Genomic DNA, 22690 nt, shown 5'->3' on the forward strand with positions numbered 1-22690 from the left:
AGATTCACAATATATGGCTTATGTCAGGAGAGTCACGTTATATGGCTTAAGTCAGGAGAGTCACAATATATGGCTTATGTCAGGAGAGTGACGTTATATGGCTTATGTCAGGAGAGTCACAATAAATGGCTTATATCAGGAGAGTCAGGTTATATGGCTTATGTCAGGAGAGTCACAATAAATGGCTTATGTCAGGAGATTCACAATATATAGCTTATGTCAGGAGAGTCACAATATATAGCTTATGTCAGGAAAGTCACATTATATAGCTTAAGTCAGGAGAGTCACAATATATAGCTTATGTCAGGAGAGTCACAATAAATGGCTTATGTCAGGAGAGTCACATTATATAGCTTATGTCAGGAGAGTCACGTTATATGGCTTATATCAGGAGAGTGACGTTATATGGCTTATGTCAGGAGAGTCACGTTATATGGCTTATGTCAGGAGAGTCTCAATATATATGGCTTATGTCAGGAGAGTCACGTTATATGGCTTATATCAGGAGAGTCACAATATATGGCTTATGTCACTAGAGTCACAATATATGGCTTATGTCAGGAGAGTCACAATATATGGTTTATGTCAGGAGAGTCACAATGTATGGCTTATGTCAGGATAGTCACAATATACTGTATGGTTTATATCAGATGAGTCACAATATATCGTTTATGTCAGGACAGTCATATTATATGGCTTATGTCAGGAGAGTAACAATGTATAGCTTTTGAAAACTAAGTAGAGGTTTAATAAAAACCCCTGTTATACAGACAGTACCTGTTCAGATGAAAGCTGCTGCATAGACTTATCTGTAAATGATGGGGTAGTAGTTCTATCGCAAATAACTTTCTTGATGCCCTGAAAATCAGATGAAAAAATACATTGCTTTATCACCTCAAGTTATTTGCAATTCTTATTGTCTTATTGTAGTGATTTGCACCTTTTTCTGTCTGTGACATTCCCTAAGATGCAGTACACTGCACAAATTTGTCAGAACAAACAGCACAGAGAACCCGACGGACCCAATTATAGTCGATGATGGCTGTCATGCACTACTGGTGTCTTTCATGGGACAGATCCAGGACTACAGTCATTTTTCGTTAGGGGACCATAACAAAGACTTTAAAAAATGCAGATTAGAACAGAGTCCAGCTTTTTTTGCTTGTTTTATCTTCATCACGTGCAAAACAGAAAAAGTTCTATGGGTGAAAATGAGTTGTTGACAAGATGATACATCAAAGACGGACAATAAGCCATCCAGGATACCCAATGGCTCAACAGCGCAGTGGTGTGACAAAGTTCATCTCAACATACATTTGTTAAGTCAGCTAAAGATAGAAGAATGTAGTATACACTGCATGTTCATCTCTTAAATAAAGGCCACATCTATTTTACATATTGCCAATACAACCAGATATCTGAGTCTTGCCAAATCTTTGTGTGCCTGTGGCACAATTCTGATAAATCAATCTGCCCTATTCAAATTGTATTCACATCTGCCTATGGTAATGATCCCCTGATCCAGAGTTGGGATACTTGTTGTTAAATGGAGTCTATCACCCCTAAAAAAGTGTATTAACCCCCTCATGACCAGAGGTATTTTCGTTTGTGTATTTTCGCTTTTTGCTCCCCTTCTTCCCAGAGCCATAACTTTTTTATTTTTTTTGTCAAAATGGCCATGCCAGGGCTTGCTTTTTGTGGGACAAGTTGGACTTTTAAACAACACCATTGGTTTTAACATATAGTGTACTGGAAAACAGGAAAAAAATTCCAAGTGCGGTGAAATTGCAAAAAAGTGCAATTCCACAGTTGTTTTTTTATTTAGTTTTTACCATGTTCACTAAATGCTAAAACTGACCTGCCATTATGATTCTCCAGGTCATTATGAGTTCATAGATACCAAACATGTCTAGGTTCTTCTTTATTTGAGTCATTTATGTATTCTTATATGATGTTTAAAATATATGTTCATATGATTATTAATAATAATAATAATAATAATAATAATTTATTTGAGTGGTGAAACAAAAATTCAAACTTTGATTAAAAAGAAATAGCGCCATTTTCTGATACACGTAGCGTCTCCATTTTTCGTGATCTCAGGTTGGGTGAGGGCTTATTTTTTGCGCGCCGAGCTGATGTTTTTATTGATACCATTTTAGTGTATATGCGATCATTTGATCGCCCATTATTACATTTTATCGCAATGTAGTGGCGACCAAAAAAACGTAATTCTGACGTTTTTGACTTCTTTTCTCGTTACGCCGCTTAACGATCAGGTTAATCCTTTTTTTATTGATTGATTGGGCAATTCTGAACACGGTGATACCAAATATCTGCATATTTGATTTATTTTTATTGTTTTATTTTGAATGGGTCGAAAGGGGTTGAAGGAGGTTGATTTGTACTTTCATATATATATTTTTTTATATATTTTTGAAAAATTTTTTTTTTACTTTTTGCATGCTTCAATAGTCTCCATGGGAGATTAGAAGCTGCAGTTGTCTGATCGCTCTGCTACACACAGGCAATGATCAGATCGCCTGTATGTAGCAGAAATGCTCCTTTGCTATGAGTGCCAACCACCTTGCGATCACAAGACAGGGTCACCGATGGGTAGGATTTCAGTAGCCCAAGATAATTGCCACTGTCTGAGATTGCAAGGTTAACAGCCTTTGGGTGGATCGCAATTCCACCCGCGTCTGTTAGAAGCACATGTCAGCTGTTCAAAAAAGCTGACATGTGACATGGCATGAGCCCACATCAAGGGGAGGGATTCTGACGTGGGCGTACTATTATGCCTAACGTCGGAAAGGGGTTAAAGGTCATGTCAACTACTAGGACAACCCCTTCTCAATCACGTTTCTACCAAGTAAAATAATAACACCTACATTCACCTCCAGTGCTGGTGCCGTTCCATCGCTGTTACTACTAGCATTCCGTGGGCTCACCTAACATTGTTATGTCACCCAATCCGTACAGTCAATCAATGGCTGCTCTCTCACTTCCTTCAGATGTCTGATTGTCTAAAGGCGGTGAGAGTGATTGACCGCACGAATCGTGTGACATTGTGTGGCCTGGGAGAACCAGTACTGACACTGGTGGAACTATGCTGGCACATAAGGTCAGTAGGTGTTATTATTTTTCTTGGTGGAACATGATTGAGAAGCGGTTTTCCAAGCAGTGGACAATCCATTTAAACTAGCTGCAAAGCAGCCCTAGATGACCGCTGAGCTACCACCATACTTCTCTGTAGGCAAGGTGTTCTTTTAAGCATACTGCTGAACCATAGGCCAGAAAAGTTCCATTTTTGCTTTATCACTCCACAGAACAGAATCCCAAATGTGGCTTATTTATACAGTTTTGAGTATATTTGAGTGATGCTTCAGGTGTTTTTGGGTCAGTAGATGTGTACATGTTTGAGTTGCGTTATGTTACATGATTCCAGCAGCCAATCAGCGCTGACTTAACTCTCCCCTCCTTTGGACAAATCAAACATATGACGGAAGTGAGAGCTTCAGCTGCTCTCTTATTTTCTCCACATGTCCAAAAGTCCAACATCCCCTTCTCAATTCTTATGTTTTCCCCAGTAAAATAATGACACTGATACTTACATTTAGCACTGGAACCGTTCACGTGACAATATTATGTCACGCGATCCCTATAGCCAACCGACACTGTTTTCTCTCTAAGCGCCATCAGACAAATCAGACATCCAGAGGAAGTGAGTGCTGCGGGTGCTCTTTTATTTCCTCCGGATGTCAATTAAGTCCAAAGAAGGGAAGCGTAAAGCCAGTGATAATTGGCTGTAGGGATCACAAGACAAAAACAATGTCAAGCGAGCCCCGGGAGAGCCAATGCCAACACCGCTGGAAGGGCGCCAGCATAGGAGGCTAGAATAGGTGTTATTGTTTTACTGGGGAGAGACATAGGGGTTGAGAGGGGGCTATCCAAGTAGTGGATAGCCCCTTTAAGAGGATAAAGACATTGATGGGAATGCTTCTTTAAATTTATGTCCTATGAGAAAATTTACAGTATAAAAATAAAACTCCAACATCTCTAATACTAATAGATGGGATCTGGCTGGAATCTGAATAAAAAAGCTGCATGTACATACTCCAAAGGTGTAATTCCACAAGTGTTTTTTAGTGCCACAAATTTTGAAACTGTGACAAATCCTTATTAGTTTTTATAAAATTGTTGTGTTAATAGGCAACCGGGCCGGCATTAGGGGCAGGCAGACCAGGCAGCTGCCTTTGGTCCCTGCTCCTCCAGGGGACCCCAATCAGTGGCATACCACGTGGCCGGTATGGGGCCCATGAGTAAGGGGGGCCCGGTGCCACCCCTCCCGCATTCAACTTATCGCAGTTGAAAACAGTGATTGAGGAGAGAGCGTAAGATGATGCTCCCTCTCCCATCACCCACCTCTGCCTCTGACTTAGCATGAGCCAGCAGTGGAGCTGATGAGATGCTCTGCAGAAGCCAGAGCAGCGGGGAAATGAGGAGGAAAGGTAAAATGTGTGTATGTATTATACTGTGTGTGGGGGAGCTGCATTCTACTGTGTGTGGGGCTGCATTATACTCTGAAGGGGCTGCATTATGCTCTATGAGGGGACTACATTATGCTGTCTGTGGCGGACTGCATTATACTCTAAGTGAGGACGTACTGGGCCGCAGGCCTTACAAGGGAGGACGACATGACAGGGTTGAGAGGGACAGTAGGGAGTGAATGAGAGAGAGGGGTTAACAGAAGGAGGGGTATAGGATTTGAATTGCAGGGCCGGGATTGGGGCTCGGAGAAGTAGGGGGGTTATAGGGTGGAGCTAGGGGGCCGGGTATAAATGGGATCATCCATCTTAGGGGAGCAACAATTTTGGGACCTCCTTAGTAGAGAAGCAAGCTAGCTGACTGTGAGGGTGCTGTTTGGCATGGAGGTCGAGGCAATACTGCAGCATCTTAGGGACGCTGCCAGGACCAGAGGAGTGGGCTGGTTGCAGGCTTCATTACAGGGCCTGCTGAATGACGGGAGAGCCGGGCCTTCTCAGCCCCAGAACGAGGGGCGCCGGCCTCAGAGATCCAGACCTCCGGAGCGCCTTAGCCCCGAGGTTACCCCCCGGGCCCGGCGCCGTATGAGGAGCCCCTCCGGGGACCCTCCGGCTGAGGCTGCGCACCACAGGCCTAGGGCGCGCGGTCAGGGAGTCGGGAAGAATCCGCAATCTTGGCGTGGCCTGCAGCGGGGGGAGACATTGGCCTCCCCTTCATCTGGAGCAGCGAGACCGATAGGGGAACCAGGGACAGGTGCGCCCGTTGCCCAGCCTGGAACGGGCCCGGCTCAGCGGCAAGGTGCGGCGAAAGGGACCAGGCGAGGGCCTGCACGGCAGGTGCCTTCAGCTCTGGCACGGCGAGGACGATCCGCCTACTCACCGGGATCTTCGGTTGCGCAGGAACCAGGTACTGGAGCGGCGGGGGCCCTGTCCGGCCAGGCCTCCACTCGGCGCGATGCAGGAGATCAGCGGGCGGCAGCAGCACAGGCCTCAGAATGCAGAGCGGCTGATGATGGGCGCCACCATAGCTCCACCCACGTGTTTGCCGCTGCTGCTGTGTGCACAAGCTGCAGCAGCCAGCCTGTTGCGGCGTCCTCATCGACCACTAGGGGGAGCGATACAGGGGACAGCAGTCCCAGGGCCACTGGGTCAGCGCATTCGGCGACCGGGCCAGATTTAAGGGGGATGGGGTTATTAGCAGGGGTTGGTCGCCCGCAGAGTCTGTGGTACCCATGCGGTCAGGATCGCCTGGGGGCTATGTTACGGCCCAGGACAGAACCATGGACCGTTGGCGGCGGAAAAAAACGTGGGTTCAGTAACATCTTTAAGTTTTCTGGGTATCGAGATAGATATGATCGCAATGGAGTGTAGGTTGCCTGAAGACAAATTGGTCAATATGAGAAAGGAAGTGAAGCGAGCTATTGGGCTGAAGAAGGTGACGCTGCGTGAGATTCAATCGTTGCTGGGAAAGCTGAATTTCGCATGCCGGATTATGCCGATGGGCAGAGCATTTTGTCGCAGGTTGTCCTTGGCTACGGCTGGGATTCAAGTACCATCACATTTTGTTAGACTTCGGAAGGCTTTAAAAGATGATTTGAAGGTATGGGCACTTTTCTTGGACTCGTACAATAGGAAATCATTGTGGATTGCTCCAGTGGTGCTAGCTGAGTCTTTGGGCATCCTGGTTGGTCAGGCGAGCGAGCGAGGTTTTAGTTTGTTTTTTGAGAACAGGTGGATAGTGTGCCACTGGCCATGTTGGTGGGTCGAGAGAGGTTTATCGTCCAATCAGGTGTTGTGTGCGGTGTTCCCTATTGCTGTGGCGCTATCATTGTGGGGAAAGGACGTGCAGAATTGAAAGATTTCTTTCGGTTGTGGAATGGAAGGGGCTGTGAAAGCCATAAACTCTCTGTCGTCGTCCGATCCGGCGCTGCTGAAGGTTTTACAGCACTTGGTGTGGGTAGGCTTGCGGTGGAATTTATGGATCACAGCGGAACTTCGGCCTCATACCAATTACCCTGTTCTTGATGCTCTTTCTTGTTCGCAGTGGGATCGTGTTCGGCAGTTGGTGCCTCAAGCAGAACCCACGGGATTGGCATGCCCAGAGAACTTGTGGAACCTTCCATTGGGGCAGGAAGAGATTTATTATCCAGGTACCTAGCAGCGGGGACATGGGCACATTACGCCAAGTCATGGAACATATGGGAGGACTGGTCGGCAAAATTAGGGCTAGGCTTGGAGGACGAGAGCAAGTTGTTGCTGCTAGTGGGGCATAATTGGGAATCAGGATGGTCGGTCCCAAAAGTCAATAATTTTCTATCCGGTTTAGCTTTCGGTTTCAAGTTCAGAGGGTTGCAAGATTTGACTAAGTCGTTTATGGTCCTTCAAGTGCTTAGAGGGTGGCGAAAAGGTTGGAAAGTCATGGATGGCAGGCGCCCTGTGTCTTACGAAGTGCTTTTAAGTTTAGGGGAGCAATTGCCGGTGGTTTGTTCTGTGCCGTCGGAGGTGGTTTTGTTCAAACTGGCTTTTTCTTTGCCGTTTTTTGGTGTATTTCGCTTAGGCGAGTTGGTTAGCCCCTCCAGATATTGTAAGGGTGGTCTGCTTAGGCAGGATGTGGATATGTATGGTGACAGGTTGGAAATAACTTTACGGTATTCAAAAACAGACACGGCCGGGAAGGGCTGTAGAGTTGTACTTTTTGAGGTATCCGGTTCTCCTCTATGCCCTTTGCTATGTTTTAAACAATTCTCACGGGGATCGGTTTCGGGGAACGATCCGTTATTGATACACCAGGACGGGTCATTTTTATCTCTTTATCAGTTTATAACAGTATTCAAGCGCTGTTTAGTTCAAGGGGGTATTTCGTCAGAGAATTTTAGTGGACATTCATTTCGAATTGGGGTGGTTACGGAGGCAGCCAGGCGAGGTCTGGGCGATGAGTTAGCACAGAAGATTGGTCGTTGGGAATCCACGAGATTCCGGTCATACATTCGCCCGTCTTTGATTTAAGGGGCATTGTTTGGTTGTGAGCGGGGTGGCAAGTTTCAATTGTTATTGGTGTGGTGTTTGTTTATTCCTTCTATTTCAGTGACGAGGCCATTGCTCATGTGGATCATGGGTCACTCCTTCGTCTTTTGGGCAGCGCTGCGGGCGGATGTCCGTCCAGATGGGAGACAACTGGGTGTGAGGAAGACATCGGCAGTCTTGAGGTGGATCGGAAAGCATGGAATGTCATGGAAGCAGCTGTTGCCCGAGTTTCACAGGCTCAGTCGTTTGGATCGGGCGCCGGACTTGTTGGTGGTCCACCTTGGGGGCAATGACCTGGGAAAGCATCCTTGTAGGGAATTAATTAATGATATCAGGTTTGACCTGCTTAGGCTGTGGTCTATGTTTCCGCGTCAGCTCGTGATTTGGTCTGATATCGTCCCCAGAAAAGTGTGGTATGGGGCGCGGTCTGTACAAGGTTTAAACAGGGCTAGAATAAAGGTGAATAGAGCGGTTTCTCGTTTTATGGTTAGGAACGGGGCTATCGTGGTCCGGCACATTGATTTGGAATCAGGAAAGGGAGATTACTGGAGGAAGGACGGTATCCACTTGAATGCCGTTGGCCTGGATCTATGGTGCCTGGTGATACAGGAAGGAATTGAGAAGGGGTTGTTGGTATGGCGGGACATAAATGTTTGAGGGGTCAGAACATTTATGCTGGTGGCGGGGGGGGGGGAGGAGGTCCTCGAAGCTGGTGGTGGCTAATAAATGGCGGCTCAGAGGGGGGGAATTTAAAGTTCCTGGACTCCCCCTGGTGTGGTTTAAAGTGGAAAGGAAAACAGTGGTCACGCGGATGAGATGGCTGGGTCCGTGGGTACTTTGGTGGATATTGGCCGGGCGAGTCCCTTAGCGTCTCTGAGCTGGTGCCTAGCGGCTAGAGGCAAGACGCGACCTGGCCAAGACCAAGTTTATGGATATTTGACATGTTTTGGTTACTTATTGGGGCTTCGAGGACCGCCGCCCCCCTGGGGTTTAATGTTAAACAAATAAACTGTTATGTTAATATTAATAAAGGCTGCTGTGGCCAAATTTATCCAAATGAAGGTTTGACGTGTAGTTATTCAGGCGGGGGTGGAGAACTTTGTTCTGGGTGGGTTTTTTTTTTTGGTAGGTGGTCTAGATATGGGGTTTTTCATAAGTGAGACTCACAGGCATCACGAATACCCTATGTCAAGTGAGGACGTACTGGGCCGCAGGCCTTACAAGGGAGGACGACATGACAGGGTTGAGAGGGACAGTAGGGAGTGAATGAGAGAGAGGGGTTAACAGAAGAAGGGGTATAGGATTTGAATTGCAGGGCCGGGATTGGGGCTTGGAGCAGTAGGGGGTTATAGGGTGGAGCTAGGGGGCCGGGTATAAATGGGATCATCCATCTTAGGGGAGCAACCATTTTGGGACCCCCTTAGTAGAGAAGCAAGCTCCCACCCTCCCTCCCTTATTTCAATGAGATTTTTGGGTTCCTTGTATAAATGACAGTAGGTGATGTGATTTTGTGGAAAGCCTGAGGAAAACTTCGATGTCGTTGATCGGTAATTTCGGGGTGTGCTTTGTCGCAGCAGCGAGGCGGGGGGGGGGAGGAGGTTCTCGAAGTTGGTGGTGCTAATAAATGGCGGCTCGGAGGGGGGGGGATTTAAAGATCCTGGACTCCCCCTGGTGTGGTTTAAAATGGAAAGGAAAATAGTGGTCACGCGAATGAGATGGCTGGGTCCGTGGGTACTTTGGTGGATATTGGCCGGGCGAGTCCCTTAGCGTCTCTGAGCTGGTGCCTAGCGGCTAGAGGCAAGACGCGACCTGGCCAAGGCCAAGTTTATGGATATTTGACATGTTTTGGTTACTTATTGGGGCTTCGAGGACCGCCCCCCCTGGGGCTTAATGTTAAACAAATAAACTGTTATGTTAATATTAATAAAGGCTGCTCTGGCCAAATTTATCCAAATGAAGGTATGACGTGTAGTTATTCAGGCGGGGGTGGAGAACTTTGTTCTGGGTGGGTTTTTTTTTTTTGGTAGGTGGTCTAGATATGGGGTTTTTCATAAGTGAGACTCACAGGCATCACGAATACCCTATGTCAAGTGAGGACGTACTGGGCCGCAGGCCTTACAAGGGAGGACGACATGACAGGGTTGAGAGGGACAGTAGGGAGTGAATGAGAGAGAGGGGTTAACACAAGGAGGGGTATAGGATTTGAATTGCAGGGCGGGAATTGGGGCTTGGAGCAGTAGGGGGTTATAGGGTGGAGCTAGGGGGCCGGGTATAAATGGGATCATCCATCTTAGGGGAGCAACCATTTTGGGACCCCCTTAGTAGAGAAGCAAGCTCCCACCCTCCCTCCCTTATTTCAATGAGATTTTTGGGTTCCTTGTATAAATGACAGTAGGTGATGTGATTTTGTGGAAAGCCTGAGGAAAACTTCGATGTCGTTGATCGGTAATTTCGGGGTGTGCTTTGTCGCAGCAGCGAGGCGGGGGGGGAGGAGGTTCTCGAAGTTGGTGGTGCTAATAAATGGCGGCTCGGAGGGGGGGGATTTAAAGATCCTGGACTCCCCCTGGTGTGGTTTAAAATAGAAAGGAAAATAGTGGTCACGCGGATGAGATGGCTGGGTCCGTGGGTACTTTGGTGGATATTGGCCGGGCGAGTCTCTTAGCGTCTCTGAGCTGGTGCCTAGCAGCTAGAGGCAAGACGCGACCTGGAGGCCAAGTTTATGGATATTTGACATGTTTTGGTTACTTATTGGGGCTCCGAGGACCGCCCTCCCTGGGGTTTAATGTTAAACAAATAATCTGTTATGTTAATATTAATAAAGGCTGCTGTGGCCAAATTTATCCAAATTAAGGTATGAAGTGTAGTTATTCAGGCGGGGCTGGAGAACTTTGTTCTGGGTGGGTTTTTTTTATCTTTTGGTAGGTGGTCTAGATATGGGGTTTTTCATAAGTGAGACTCACAGGCATCACGAATACCCTATGTCATGAGGTGGCTGCATTAAACTCTGAGCTGGGCTGCAGTATACTCTATGAGGGGGGCTGCATTATACTCTGAGGGGGGCTTCATTATATTCTATCAAGGATCATAGTCAGTGCATTATACTATATGTACTACATGGGACCTGCTTTGTACTGAATCGAGGACTATCTGTCCTCATCATTCTTCCTCATCCAGTGTAAAGAGGCCGGGAAACATGCGTCGAATAGCTTCAATATTGTTTATTGCTTGTTTAACGGCCTGATCTCAGCGCATGTAAATACAACAGAAATGTTTCTTTGTGATGGTGCAATATGTGAGCATTTGGGGCCCCACTTTAAACTTTTGCCCAGGGCCCCACTTTGTCTAAAACTGGCCCTGATAGGCAATGATAGGTTCTGAAATACAGATCTTGCTAATTAGTACATGTGCCCTAATCGCGTCTTAACAAAATGAACATTACGTATATAAGATGCTGTCAAGCCTTTCTGGCTTTGTTTCTAAAGTAATGTAATAAAATTATGATGCTATGCATGAAAGCAGCCACAGAGCTCATAAAAATGTTCTTGCAGACTCAGCTGCTTCTGGCTATTAAACAAGCCATGAACGTCTAGTTCCATAAGAAATCTATAAGATGAATGCATTTGTTTAAATAGGACGTGTCCTGTAGCACCGCTGAGAGGGTCAGGCGTAGAATGGACCTTAGAATTCTTTAACCTTTAGAGTACAGTATTATCAAAGAAATAAATATTTGATTTCTATAGAAAATACTTGTAATATCTAAGGTTTTATATGTCCATCATCTCTAGGAATAATCATTATTAAAAGCTAGTCATTAGGGATGAGCGGACCCTTGGATGTTCAGATTCGTCGGGTTTGGTCGAACTGTAGTCCAAAGATTGATTCGGGTACCAGAACTTGAACTGAAGACGAACCCCATAGAAGCCAATTGGAACCCAAACTTTGGTGCTGTAAAATGGTCGTAGTAAGGTTTCTCTCAACTATACAATGGACTTTAGTGAGATGTCCGTGTTCGGAGTTCAACATCAGACATTGGGTGTCTAGTACGAACCCAGAACTTTACAGTTCTGGTTTGCTCATTTCTACTAGTCATCTATGCAGGCTGTGGTCTTTACGTGATGTTCAATGCAAGAAAAGGTCATCTAAGATGCTGGGCCCTATTAATCAGTTTGCGCCAGAAAACTGGCATAAAATTGTTGCAGTTACACAAAAATGTTTCCACTTCTAAAGGTTTTATATCAGCCCCACAAACTTTTTGAAAAATGAGCCAGAGATTAGCAAAGTTGGCGATAAATTCATTGTAAACTACTCCAGAAAAGTGGAGTAGATTATTGAAGAAAAGTACTCCAGTTCATGCCTTTAGTGCATTTCTCATAGAACACCAGCTGAAACAAGCGACAAATTCATTAAGAAGCTCTTAGTGAGTTCAATGTATTTTACTCCAGCTCACTCAGGATCAAGACTTTAGTATAAAATATAATAATACTTGATTATTTCTAGTTGAAGGATCTGGGGACTATAGACGGAGAAAAGACAGGTCCGGCGTCACCTTTGGTCGACTTCTCCCTGCACAGCTCTAATTACTTTACAGGTATTTACTGATGTACACATATGAGAGAGATCTATCAATCAACTATAGTGGTACGGGGAGCAGCCAGGGGCAGCAGCCGGGCTATGCTCATCTCTGGCTATTATCCCCAGCCAGATATTTAAAACATACCTGACTGCCATCATGCAGCCTGGCTCTGATTTATGCTGCCCTTTGATTACCATCTCTTTTTTAATCCAACAATATTCCTATGTGTTAGGATATTTGGGCACCTTGATTTAAAATATTGAGTCTAAGGCTACGATCACACTAGCAGTATTTGGTCAGTATTTTACATCAGTATTTGTAAGTCAAAACCAGGAGTGGAACAATCAGAGGAAAAGTATAATAGAAACTCGAGCATCAGTTCCATATTTGTCACCCACTCCTGGTTTTGGCTTACAAATACTGATGTGAAATACTGACCAAATACTGATAGGGGGACCATAGCCTAAAGGTCCATAAACACACCTTAGTCCATATAATAAGCATGTAGGTACTCCTTGTGCTGTGAGTTGCTCTGTGGTGTTCCCTTGAGGTGGCAAACAATAGGTTATGCAATGGAGAATGCTACAATTTTTTTCTTCCTAATCCTTACAAATAGAGTTGAGCAAATATGTTCAGAGTTGGTCGCTGAATCTGAGTTTGCCATATTTGTGCTATATTGGTACCCTATTCATGCCGACTTTATTTTTGACGATCGATTCTGAACATATTCGTTCATTTTTTCCCCCATTCACTACGTTCGGCTGTGTTTGGTGAATACTGCAAATACAATATTCACTGCCTATCGTAATCGGAAACAAATTTTGAAAAATTTGCTCAACTCTACTTACAAGTAAGTGTGAGCAATTTATTATGGTTCACGACAGTCATATCCATAATAAGGTGTGTTGAATAAGGTATTTAGCGGTAATTTATGTCAACAAGGAACTGATCCACTGTGGAATTTCTGCAGCAAATTAGGCAGTTGCAAAATTCTCACCCAATCATGCTGATCTCATCATGGAAAGTCTGTGCAGATTCACAGCAGATTTCCTCCTTTGGATTGCAGACAGCAAAGATATGCGATGATTAGAAAAAAATCACTGCAAATTTGCCACATACGCACATACTCTATAGGTGATATATCATAACCCGTTGAGAAGCTCTGACATAAACATTTGTTACAAAAGAAAACATCAAATTTTTGCAAAATTCCTCTTAACTTCATAAAACTACACAAGAAAGAAAAATCTTTTCATTCCACTAAAGTATCTACTTTAAAGAATTTATTTCTTCAAATCATCCAGTACATAGGCCCGGGAAGTGCTTGAAAACATTTTATTTCTCTATAAATCACAAAGTACATGTTGAAAAATGAAAAATGCTTAGGGACCAACCTTGGCACCATGGAAGCAAACACAAAAATACCAATAAAATGTGGCATAAAACAATAGCACACTGTACAGTTGTGATAAAGAGACACAAAGAAAAAGACACAATTAAAAAAAATATATCTCTGCTTTGCAATCTAGGTTTGGCAACTAGAGAGGAGACTGTTGTGTTATGTCTATACAACGATAAATTACTTACTGATCTAATTTTCTCCAGAAGCCTGTACTATAAATATAGGTCTGGAAAGGTGAAGGATTTAATCCAGGAATGATTGCTCTGTGAAGATTTGGTCCTCCCAGACCATGTTATGAGGACAGTGAATGTGCCAACAGCTGAGAGTTTATTACTTTGGTGCTAAGGGCCAGTAACTGCAATGAGCTCCTGAATACAACGTACCAAGGGATTTCTGTTCCTGTGCCCACTGAGTGTGATTACAGTTTTTCCTATTATATGTATAGACTCTTGTGTTAGCTGGTGGATGTTCCCCCCCATGCGTCATGTGGTAAGTAAAGTCCTAGATAGTTAACACAAATCATGTTAGTTGCAGGCAGTATGGGTAGGTTACATTTTTGTTGCCTCACTGACTGTTTGCACCTGTGTTCCTCCATATAGCCTTCTTTTGTCTTTGAGAGTGGATCAGTCACTGGGCAGGTGAGACAAAGGCAATCTGTCAGTATAATCAACCTCTCCAACTCCCCCCTCCAAACCACATATATGGTCATGCAGGTCCAAATTGCATATATGAAAAACTTTTCACTCTGTAGTGCAAAGGCATGTCAATATGAAATATAAGAAATATGAATAGCAATACTGCTTCTGGATACTACGGTAGGAAAAAATGAGACACTTAGCACTTAATTTGGCCAATTCATGCATGACCAACAACCGAAAAACAAGGTGGTCTCAAAACTGCTGGGTCCTAATGTGTCGAATGTGAATACCTCTCTGAAGTCTGAATTCCTGGGTAGATGTGAATACCTCTCTTCCAACTCTGATTTTATGGATAGGTAGGACCCTGTTGCAATTCAAATCGAGCACATACTGAAGGGCAGAGTGCTCGGTCAGAAAGCTAATATACAGTGACAAAAAGACCACTAAAAGTGGTTGTCCAGTACTTTTATAGCGATCCTTAAGGCTTGTGCAGACAGCCATAGAGTCTCTCATCTGAAAGAATCGGGACGATTATGCAAATAATACTCTGATCAGAGTGTCAGTAATTCTCCCGGATGAAAGAATTGGGGCACACTGAGGAGAAGATGGAGAGCAAAATTTCTCCATCTTCTCCATTGTGTCAGTGCATGGAAATCGGACAAGACTCTGATGTTATCCGATGATCAGGTATTTTCCACAGACTCATTGACTTGCATGGCTGAGTGCGATTACAATATCGGATAAAAGTCAGACATGAAGCAATTTTTTTCCTCAGACATTCTCTGTAGAAGGAAAAAAATTGACATGGGTACAGCCCCATAGACTAACATCGGTCCAGGTGTGATCTGATGTTTTGTTTTTTCACGCTCTGACCAATAGTATGGCTGTCTGAACCTGTCCTTAGGATAGGTCATCAATATCATATAGCCAATCAGGTATTTCCAGTCCTGGTGTGCAGCACAAGTCAGTTAGCTGAATAATGGCAGGCACATAGCGGTGAACACTACTACACGCCTCGTTTGATTCATTCAGAGGTGTCCCGTTAGCCTCTTAATGAACCCAGAGTGTCTACTTCAATACACCCACTAATCAACATTGGCAGGAGAATCGTTGATGTTGGTGAATCACCCCCAATGTCTTTTATCTCAGGGGGTAAGATTAATGTCCTATGCAGGCAATTAGAGTGGGCCTTGGTGCCTTAAGAGATTAAGGTCCCTCTGACACATAAGCAAGCAGAGGTACTATATGGATCGCCCAACCAGGGCTGTGGGGTACTCAGTACTGAGTCCGGTCTTAAAGGGGATGTCACGGTGGCTGCGACCCAGTCCGTGGCCCTTGGCGTCCAATTAAAGGGGAAGGTCTTTTAAGGGAACTTGTAATGTCTATGTTCGTGACGCCACCTGTGGTATTCGGTCAGTAGGGACTGACGCTGCTTAAAAGGGTCCTCTGGGGTGATGTTGTTGCAGCAAGATCGTGATGCTTCCCACAGGTGAAGTGGGGTCCCCAGGGCTCCCAAAGTGTGTGGCAAAGATGGTGTATGCCGACGAATAAGTGGAGGACACAGAGGTTGCCGTCTTTTACCTGGTTTACTGATGCTACCATCAGTCTGATGCTAGCAGTCCTCAGTCCAGGGTACCAGGTGTAGGGTAGTTGTAGTCTAGCCGGCTTGGAGGCAATAAGGGATTCCACCTCAGGTGAAATCCGTAAGCCTTTCCTACTTGTGCCAGATGGCGAGGTCCCTGTGGCTTAAAGCTTGCCGACAAGGTCCCCTCTCTCCTGTCCTAAGACAGATGTCTGTACAATAGGTAGTTTGAGCCTGTTTATAGGATCTCTTAGATGACCCGGCTCTTAGGGTTACTGCTTCACCTCAGGCTTGTTACAGGCAATTGACATATAGTAATATGCCCTCCGGGTCTGTCGCGCATCCTGGAGAACAACATGACCACGGGCTCCCGGGACCTGGCTTCTGTGCTCTGGCTGTGAGGGTGTCCTTCCGCTGTTCCCCTCCTGAGCCCTTTCCTCCACTGTGCTTCTTCCCACTAAGCTCCTTCACAATTCAACTCTCCTGCTGCTTCTCACTCTTTCCAGGGGTAGCAGCTCACTCATGGCTGCTCGGCCCCCACGTCTGCTCCAAACGTCCTTCTACTCTCCTCTCTCCTCTACCACTCTCCAAGACTGACTGGCTCCTCCTCCAGACCAGGATCTATATAGCTAAGGGATGCTCTCCTGAATCCGGGCCCAGAGCTCCCCCTCCTGGCCTAGATTCAGATGTGTTGAATGTAGGTGCCTTACCTCATAGAAAGAATTCCCCTTGCCTCCAAGCGTGACATCACCCTCCCCGAAGGGAAGGCAACATCACTGCAGCAACCAGCTACCTGGGTGCTGCACTATACGTTACATATGGTAGGTAGGAGGCCCTTCCAATTATTTTGCACTGGTAAGCCTTAAGTTACATCTGTGCCTGCTATATTTAATATAAAAAAGTAATAAAAGTCACCTCAGCTCTAATCCTGTACTCATACATACTTGTATTGATACTTGTCATAGTTTACTGATTTCAAGCTCTACTTCAATCCAACTATGAACACAAGCATTTCCTCAGAACTTTGCACTTTTCCAATGTGCCCAACTTTTTTCAGGGTTAGAGAAATGTTACTGTGCCTTGGAAGTTGAGATCATTAGGCAGGGTGTTAACAGTACATTTTTCCACTGCCATGGATTCCTGCCTGGAAGATGAACACACCTATCATACATTTCTATGACCTGTAAGTTTTCAGGGTTCTTTATGCGCACCCAGTTATATCACCAGCTGTTCCTCTGATTCCCCTACATAAACTGGAGCGCCCCCACTGCCGCAGGGCCGAGGGGCACCCGGTATCGGGCGTCTGCGTCTCGGTTCTGGTGTTGTCACGGTGGCTAGGCCCGGTCCGTGACCCTGCTGAGGGGCGTCCAGTGAAAGTTGAGAATGTGATGATGTTGTGGTGCGGTGCAGGTCGCGGTGAATAACGAGGACACCAGGTTGCAGTCTCTTTACCTCTTTACTGAAGGTCTCGAGGTGTCCAATCCAGGGCACTGTTAACCTGGCTGTCGGAGACCGGCCGGTCCGAAGGCACATCAGGAGTCCCCTTAACAGGTGGGAATCAGCGTCTACCTTCTAGCGCCTGTGTGTTGTAGTCCTTCCCTGCTGAGCACCCCGGGATAGTCCTCACAACTGATTCTGTCTGTCTCTGATGCTCGTTCTCTCCGTCCCCCAGATGATATGGTTAGGACGCACCCGTATGACGGGGTAGGCCTGGAGTTCTTCCGGGACCCTAGAGTCGCCCCTCTCCCACAGCTGCCTCCGTTGTCTGCTTAGGTGTTTTGGGTGAGACAACCAACCTGTAATTGGCTATCCTGCCGTGGTTTGCAGTAATGCTTAGAGTCTCTTACTTGCTCGGCGTTCCGGCCACCGACTGTTTGCGCCTCAGAAGGATGTTGCCTCAATCTTACAGCACGACTCCTTCTGGTCCTATCGCCTCTTTGCTGTATTCCCGTTTTCTCACTTTTTGTCCTTTCTTAGGAATCTGTCAGGATCCCATCCCTGACAGGTCCTCTCTCTAGCTTTTCCCAGCTACTTCTCCCCGTCTTCCTGTCCAACCCCCAGTTTTACCAGAGTGTGAGGAGTGGCCTAGTAGATAGAACCACTCCCCCTGGTGGCCGGAGTGTGAAGTGTAGTGTGTGTGTTACCTGGTCAGGTGAACTCCTTTAGTGCAATCAGACATAACATCACTCCCCTTAGTGGCAGTGCGACGCTACTGCAATGACCAGGACTCTGGGGCGCTGCACTCCCCCCCGGTTAAATCCAGTACTCCTGGACTGGGGAAACAAGAACAACAATACATGTTAACAGAAAACACACAAAATTGTGAAATATCATAAACAATTAAACATAACAGTGCTTCCCTTTATGGGAGGTGAGGACTCTTGAACGTTGCAAAAGTTAGGTCATGCACAGTTTATGACTCTCAGTTCAATGGTTGAAACAGCGGGGACCCGGGGTAAACAAAGGGGTCCCCTTTAGAAGTTTTTGGAGCAATTAACTGTCCATTACTCCGTTTGTCCATTTTAAAACCTGTAACAAAAGATATGCACACAAACATTTTCAACTAAATAGCAGCCCTCACTAATACCTCCAAGTTTTGTAGCGGAGGGGAGTTTGATTCTTGGTGCTGCGTGTAGACCTTCGCAGCGCAGGGGTTGCTATTGGCCTAACAGGGCCCGCTATGCTTGCTACCGCTGGTGTAGTGCACTGTCTTCTTGCTACGCTTCTAGTGAGTCTGGGTAGCACTGGCAGGCTGGAGTTCTCAGGGCTGCTGCTACCAACAGTTGGTACGGCAGATTCGCCGATAGCAGAGGGAGGATTTGCCGGTTCAACGGTTGACATGGCATCTTCAGGTAAGGCTTGCTGAGATTGCGGGCCTGGATGATCTGGCACCACAATTAGCTCTGGTGGGTCCGGCTGGCGGAACGTTAGAACAGGTACCACGATGGCCTGATTTATCTGAGTCCAGGACTGGGGAAAATTGCCAAGAACAGTGTGTATCATCTTCTCCCTTTCTACAGGTGGGGAGGTTCCTGGATCCGTTTCCCTCTCTCTCAACTTATCAGGGCAGACTTTAAGGTGGTCCCTGGATATCGCCGTCGAGGTCTCCCCTCCATCCTTGCTGATGAGACAAACCTTCGTGTTGTCGAAATCAGATGGCAGGACGGTATACGGTTCCGCTTCCCATTGGTCGTCGAGTTTGTGTAGCCTCCTCTTTCGTTTGAGTACGTGCTCACCGGGTGACAAGGGAATCGCAGGAGCATGCTGGTTGTAGTCTCTTTCTTGTTTTTGTCTAGCCTGGGCGAGACTTCTTTCCACGCATTCCTGTACTTTGCGGTACTTTCGCTGCCTTTCTGCATCCCAATCTGCATCTGGCGAGGTATCTTCGGGGACTAGGACCCCCATGTCCAGGTCAACGGGTAACTTGCTAGATCTTCCTCGCATCAGGTACGCTGGAGTGCAGTTGGTGGAATTTACTGGGATATGATTGTATATGTCCACCAAGTCAGGCAGCTTTGTCGGCCACAGGTTCCGCTCCTCTATGGGCAAGGTCTTCAGTAAGTCGATCACCACTTGGTTCATCTTTTCACACATCCCGTTGGTTTGGGGATGGTACGGTGTGGTTCTGATCTTCTTACACCCGTACAGATGGCAGAATTCTTGGAACACCTCTGCTTCGAATGCTGGTCCCTGATTGGTCAGTACCTTCTCCGGGTACTCATGGGGCCTGCAAAAGTACTGCTGGAAGGCCTTGGCAGCCATCCTGGCCGTTAGATCCTTGACAGGTACAACCACCAAAAATCTGGAGTAGTGATCTACGATGGTAAGAGCGTAGATATAGCCTGACCGGCTAGGTGTCAGCTTCACAGGATCCAGCGCGACCAGTTCGAGCGGCCGTTTGGTGATGATGGGCTGCAAGGGAGCCCGTTGGCTGTCACGGTCCTTCCTGCGTAGGCTACATGGACCGCACTCCCGACACCACTTCTCAATGGCTCTCTTCATGCCAATCCAATAGAACCTCCCTCGGAGTAGCCTCTCCAGCTTCTTCCATCCGAAGTGTCCGGCTCCATTGTGGTAGACTCCCAGAACCATGGGCGCATCTCGTCTCGGCACCACTATCTGCCATACCAATTCATGAGTACGCGGGTCGATACTCCTCCGGCACAGCTTGCCATCATGGATAAACAGTTTGCTTCTCCCCTTCCACAGCTGTCAGGTCTCCTGTGGATTATCTGGGCCGGGATGCAACCCTGCCTGCGTCAGGAGCTCTTTCACCCGACGGACCGCGGGGTCACCATCCTGGGTCTCCGCCCATCCGTGATGGGGCAGGGGATTCAGCGTGGCATTCTGTTGGTTCTTGTACCGGTTCTTCACATGATGGGAGTACTGAGCGGCTTTGGGGCAATGGAACACAGGCAACTCTATCTCTTCAAGTGCCTCCGGGTCCTCCCCCGTTTCTGGCAAATTGGGCATCTGGGACAAGGCATCGGCGTTCGCATTCTTGCGTCCTGCCCGGTACTTGATGGTGAAGTCGTAGTTGGATAGCCGGGTCATCCACCGCTGTTCCAAGGCCCCGAGTTTGGCTGTATCCAAGTGTGTCAGCGGATTATTATCCGTGAAGACGGTGAACTTCGCCGAGGCCAGGTAGTGTTTGAACCTCTCTGTCACTGCCCAGACGATGGCAAAGAACTCCAGTTTAAAGGAACTGTAGTTGTCAGGGTTCCTTTCCGTGGGATGGAGCTTCCTGCTGGCGTAAGCGATCACCCTCTCTTTGCCTTTCTGGACCTGAGACAGCACGGCTCCCAATCCCACATTGCTGGCATCCGTGTACAGCACAAACGGTTGGTCGTATTCGGGGTAGGCCAGTACCTCTTCTCCCGTCAGTGCCGACTTCAAACAAGTGAAGGATCCTTCCAGCCCCTCGTTCCAGTCAAATGGGGTGTTCTTCCCCTTGGTATTCTTTGATTGGCTCACCAACAGGTCATGCAAGGGTGCGGCCTTCTTGATGAAGTCCTTGATGAACCTTCGGTAATAGCCTACCAGCCCGAGGAACTGCCGGACTTCGTGGAGGTTGCTGGGCTTTGGCCAGTTTTGGATCACCGTGACCTTGTCGGGGTCTGGGGCTACTCCTTCAGCGCTCACCACATGGCCCAGGTACTGCACTTTGGGTTTCAGCAGATGATATTTGGACGGTTTCACCTTTAAGCCAAAGTTGGACAGGGCTTCAAACACCTCAGCCAGGTGCTTCAGATGGTCTTCGTAGGTCTTAGAGAAGACAATGACATCATCCAAATACAGCAGTACGGTTTCAAAGATCTTGTGCCCCAGACAGCACTCCATCATCCTCTGGAACGTCCCCGGGGCATTGCACAATCCGAAGGGCATGTAGTTGAATTCGCAGAGACCCATCGGCGTCGTGAAGGCCGTCTTCTCTTTGTCCGCCTCCGCCACGGGAACCTGCCAGTACCCACTGGTGAGATCTAAGGTAGAGAAGTAGTTAGCAGATTTTAAGGCAGCCAGAGACTCCTCTATCCTGGGCAGTGGGTATGCATCCTTATGTGTAATGCGATTCAACTGCCTGTAATCAACGCACATCCTCATTGTGCCATCTTTCTTTTTAACAAGGACTAATGGAGCTGCCCAGGGGCTACAACTGTCTCTCACCACCCCAGCCTCCTTCATTTCTCGCAACATGTCCTTGGCACACTGGTAATGAGCTGGGGGTACAGGGCGGTATCTCTCTTTTATGGGCCGGTGATCTCCCCTGGGGATATGATGTTGGATCCCTTTCACCTGTCCAAAATCTAAGGGGTGTTTGCTAAATACCCGCTCGTACTCGTGAACCACCCTGTAGGCCCCCTGTTTCTGATGGGATGGGGTGGAGTCAGTGCCCACATGCAATTCCTGACACCAGTCTTTCGAGTGCCCTGCAGAACCGTTGTCCTCCGCCAGGTTAGACGGGGCCAAGGGTCCAGGTGTCTGTATCACACTATTATTGACAGCGAACAGTTTGGCAAGCGTGGCATACTTGGTGAGATGGACCTCTTCCTCCCACAATTAAGGACACGTACTGGCACCCTCCCCTGGTGGACGTGGACCACCCCCCTGGCTGTTAGGAGAGTGGGCCTATTGTCTGAATAGACGGGTTCTACCAGGGCCTGGTAGTCCTTACCCCTGAGGCCTATGGCTGCCCGACACCATATCAACATCTCACTCCTGGGAGGTATCGCGATAGGATTTGAATCACTCACAGTGACACGACCAATTTCACCACCAGTCAGCTCTACCTGCTGTCTCTGCATCAGAGCTCTGATTTCTTTTTGCAGGGCGCGTTGTTCACTGTAGCCAGCAGTTTCTGCTACCTGTTGCAACAAGACGATAACTTCTGCAAGACAATTTTCTATAACATTGGTGCCAATAGTCATCATGGGATTACATTCACGGCGGTCAATATCAACAATTACAATCCCCTGGGCCTTCAATTCCACCCGCCCCACCTTGATGGTGACCTCTTTATACCCCACTTGTGGCAACGGCTGACCATTACTGGCTATGATGGTGAAATCGTCATCGGGGCCACGAGTAATATCGGTGTCCTCCCAATACCGTTTATAAAGCACGTAAGGCATAGTCGTCACCTGAGAACCGGTGTCTAGCAGAGCGTTCATGGGGATACCGTCGATCACAACAGGAAGAACTGGCCGCCCTCCAACGTATTTGGCTCTCCAATGCTGCGGGCCTGATCGTCCTACCCCTGGGGGTTGGCCCTTTGCCCCAGGGGTTGCTCGTTTAAAGGACAGTACCTAGCCAGGTGGCCCACCTGGTGACAGCGGCGGCAGATGGGTCGTCCGTCCCGATGGAAGCGATCGTCGTCCCGGCCTCTGGTCAGCGGAGTCCTCCTCTGTCGCATCCAGGGGACATCTTCTG

General features: G+C 47.2%; 1 protein-coding gene across 1 annotated transcript in view; it reads right to left on the reverse strand.

Moving 5' to 3' along the window:
* The window catches only part of TOM1L1 (target of myb1 like 1 membrane trafficking protein), a 192343-nt gene that overhangs the window by 102759 nt on the left and 66894 nt on the right, over nucleotides 1-22690 (reverse strand). Inside the window, exon 6 of the mRNA XM_077251358.1 lies at nucleotides 778-858. Coding sequence (XP_077107473.1) covers nucleotides 778-858 — 81 coding nt within the window. The remainder of the gene's footprint in view (nucleotides 1-777; nucleotides 859-22690) is intronic.

The sequence above is a fragment of the Ranitomeya variabilis genome, chromosome 4 (genome assembly GCF_051348905.1).
Source record: "Ranitomeya variabilis isolate aRanVar5 chromosome 4, aRanVar5.hap1, whole genome shotgun sequence".
In the NCBI taxonomy this organism is placed as follows: Eukaryota; Metazoa; Chordata; class Amphibia; order Anura; family Dendrobatidae; genus Ranitomeya; species Ranitomeya variabilis.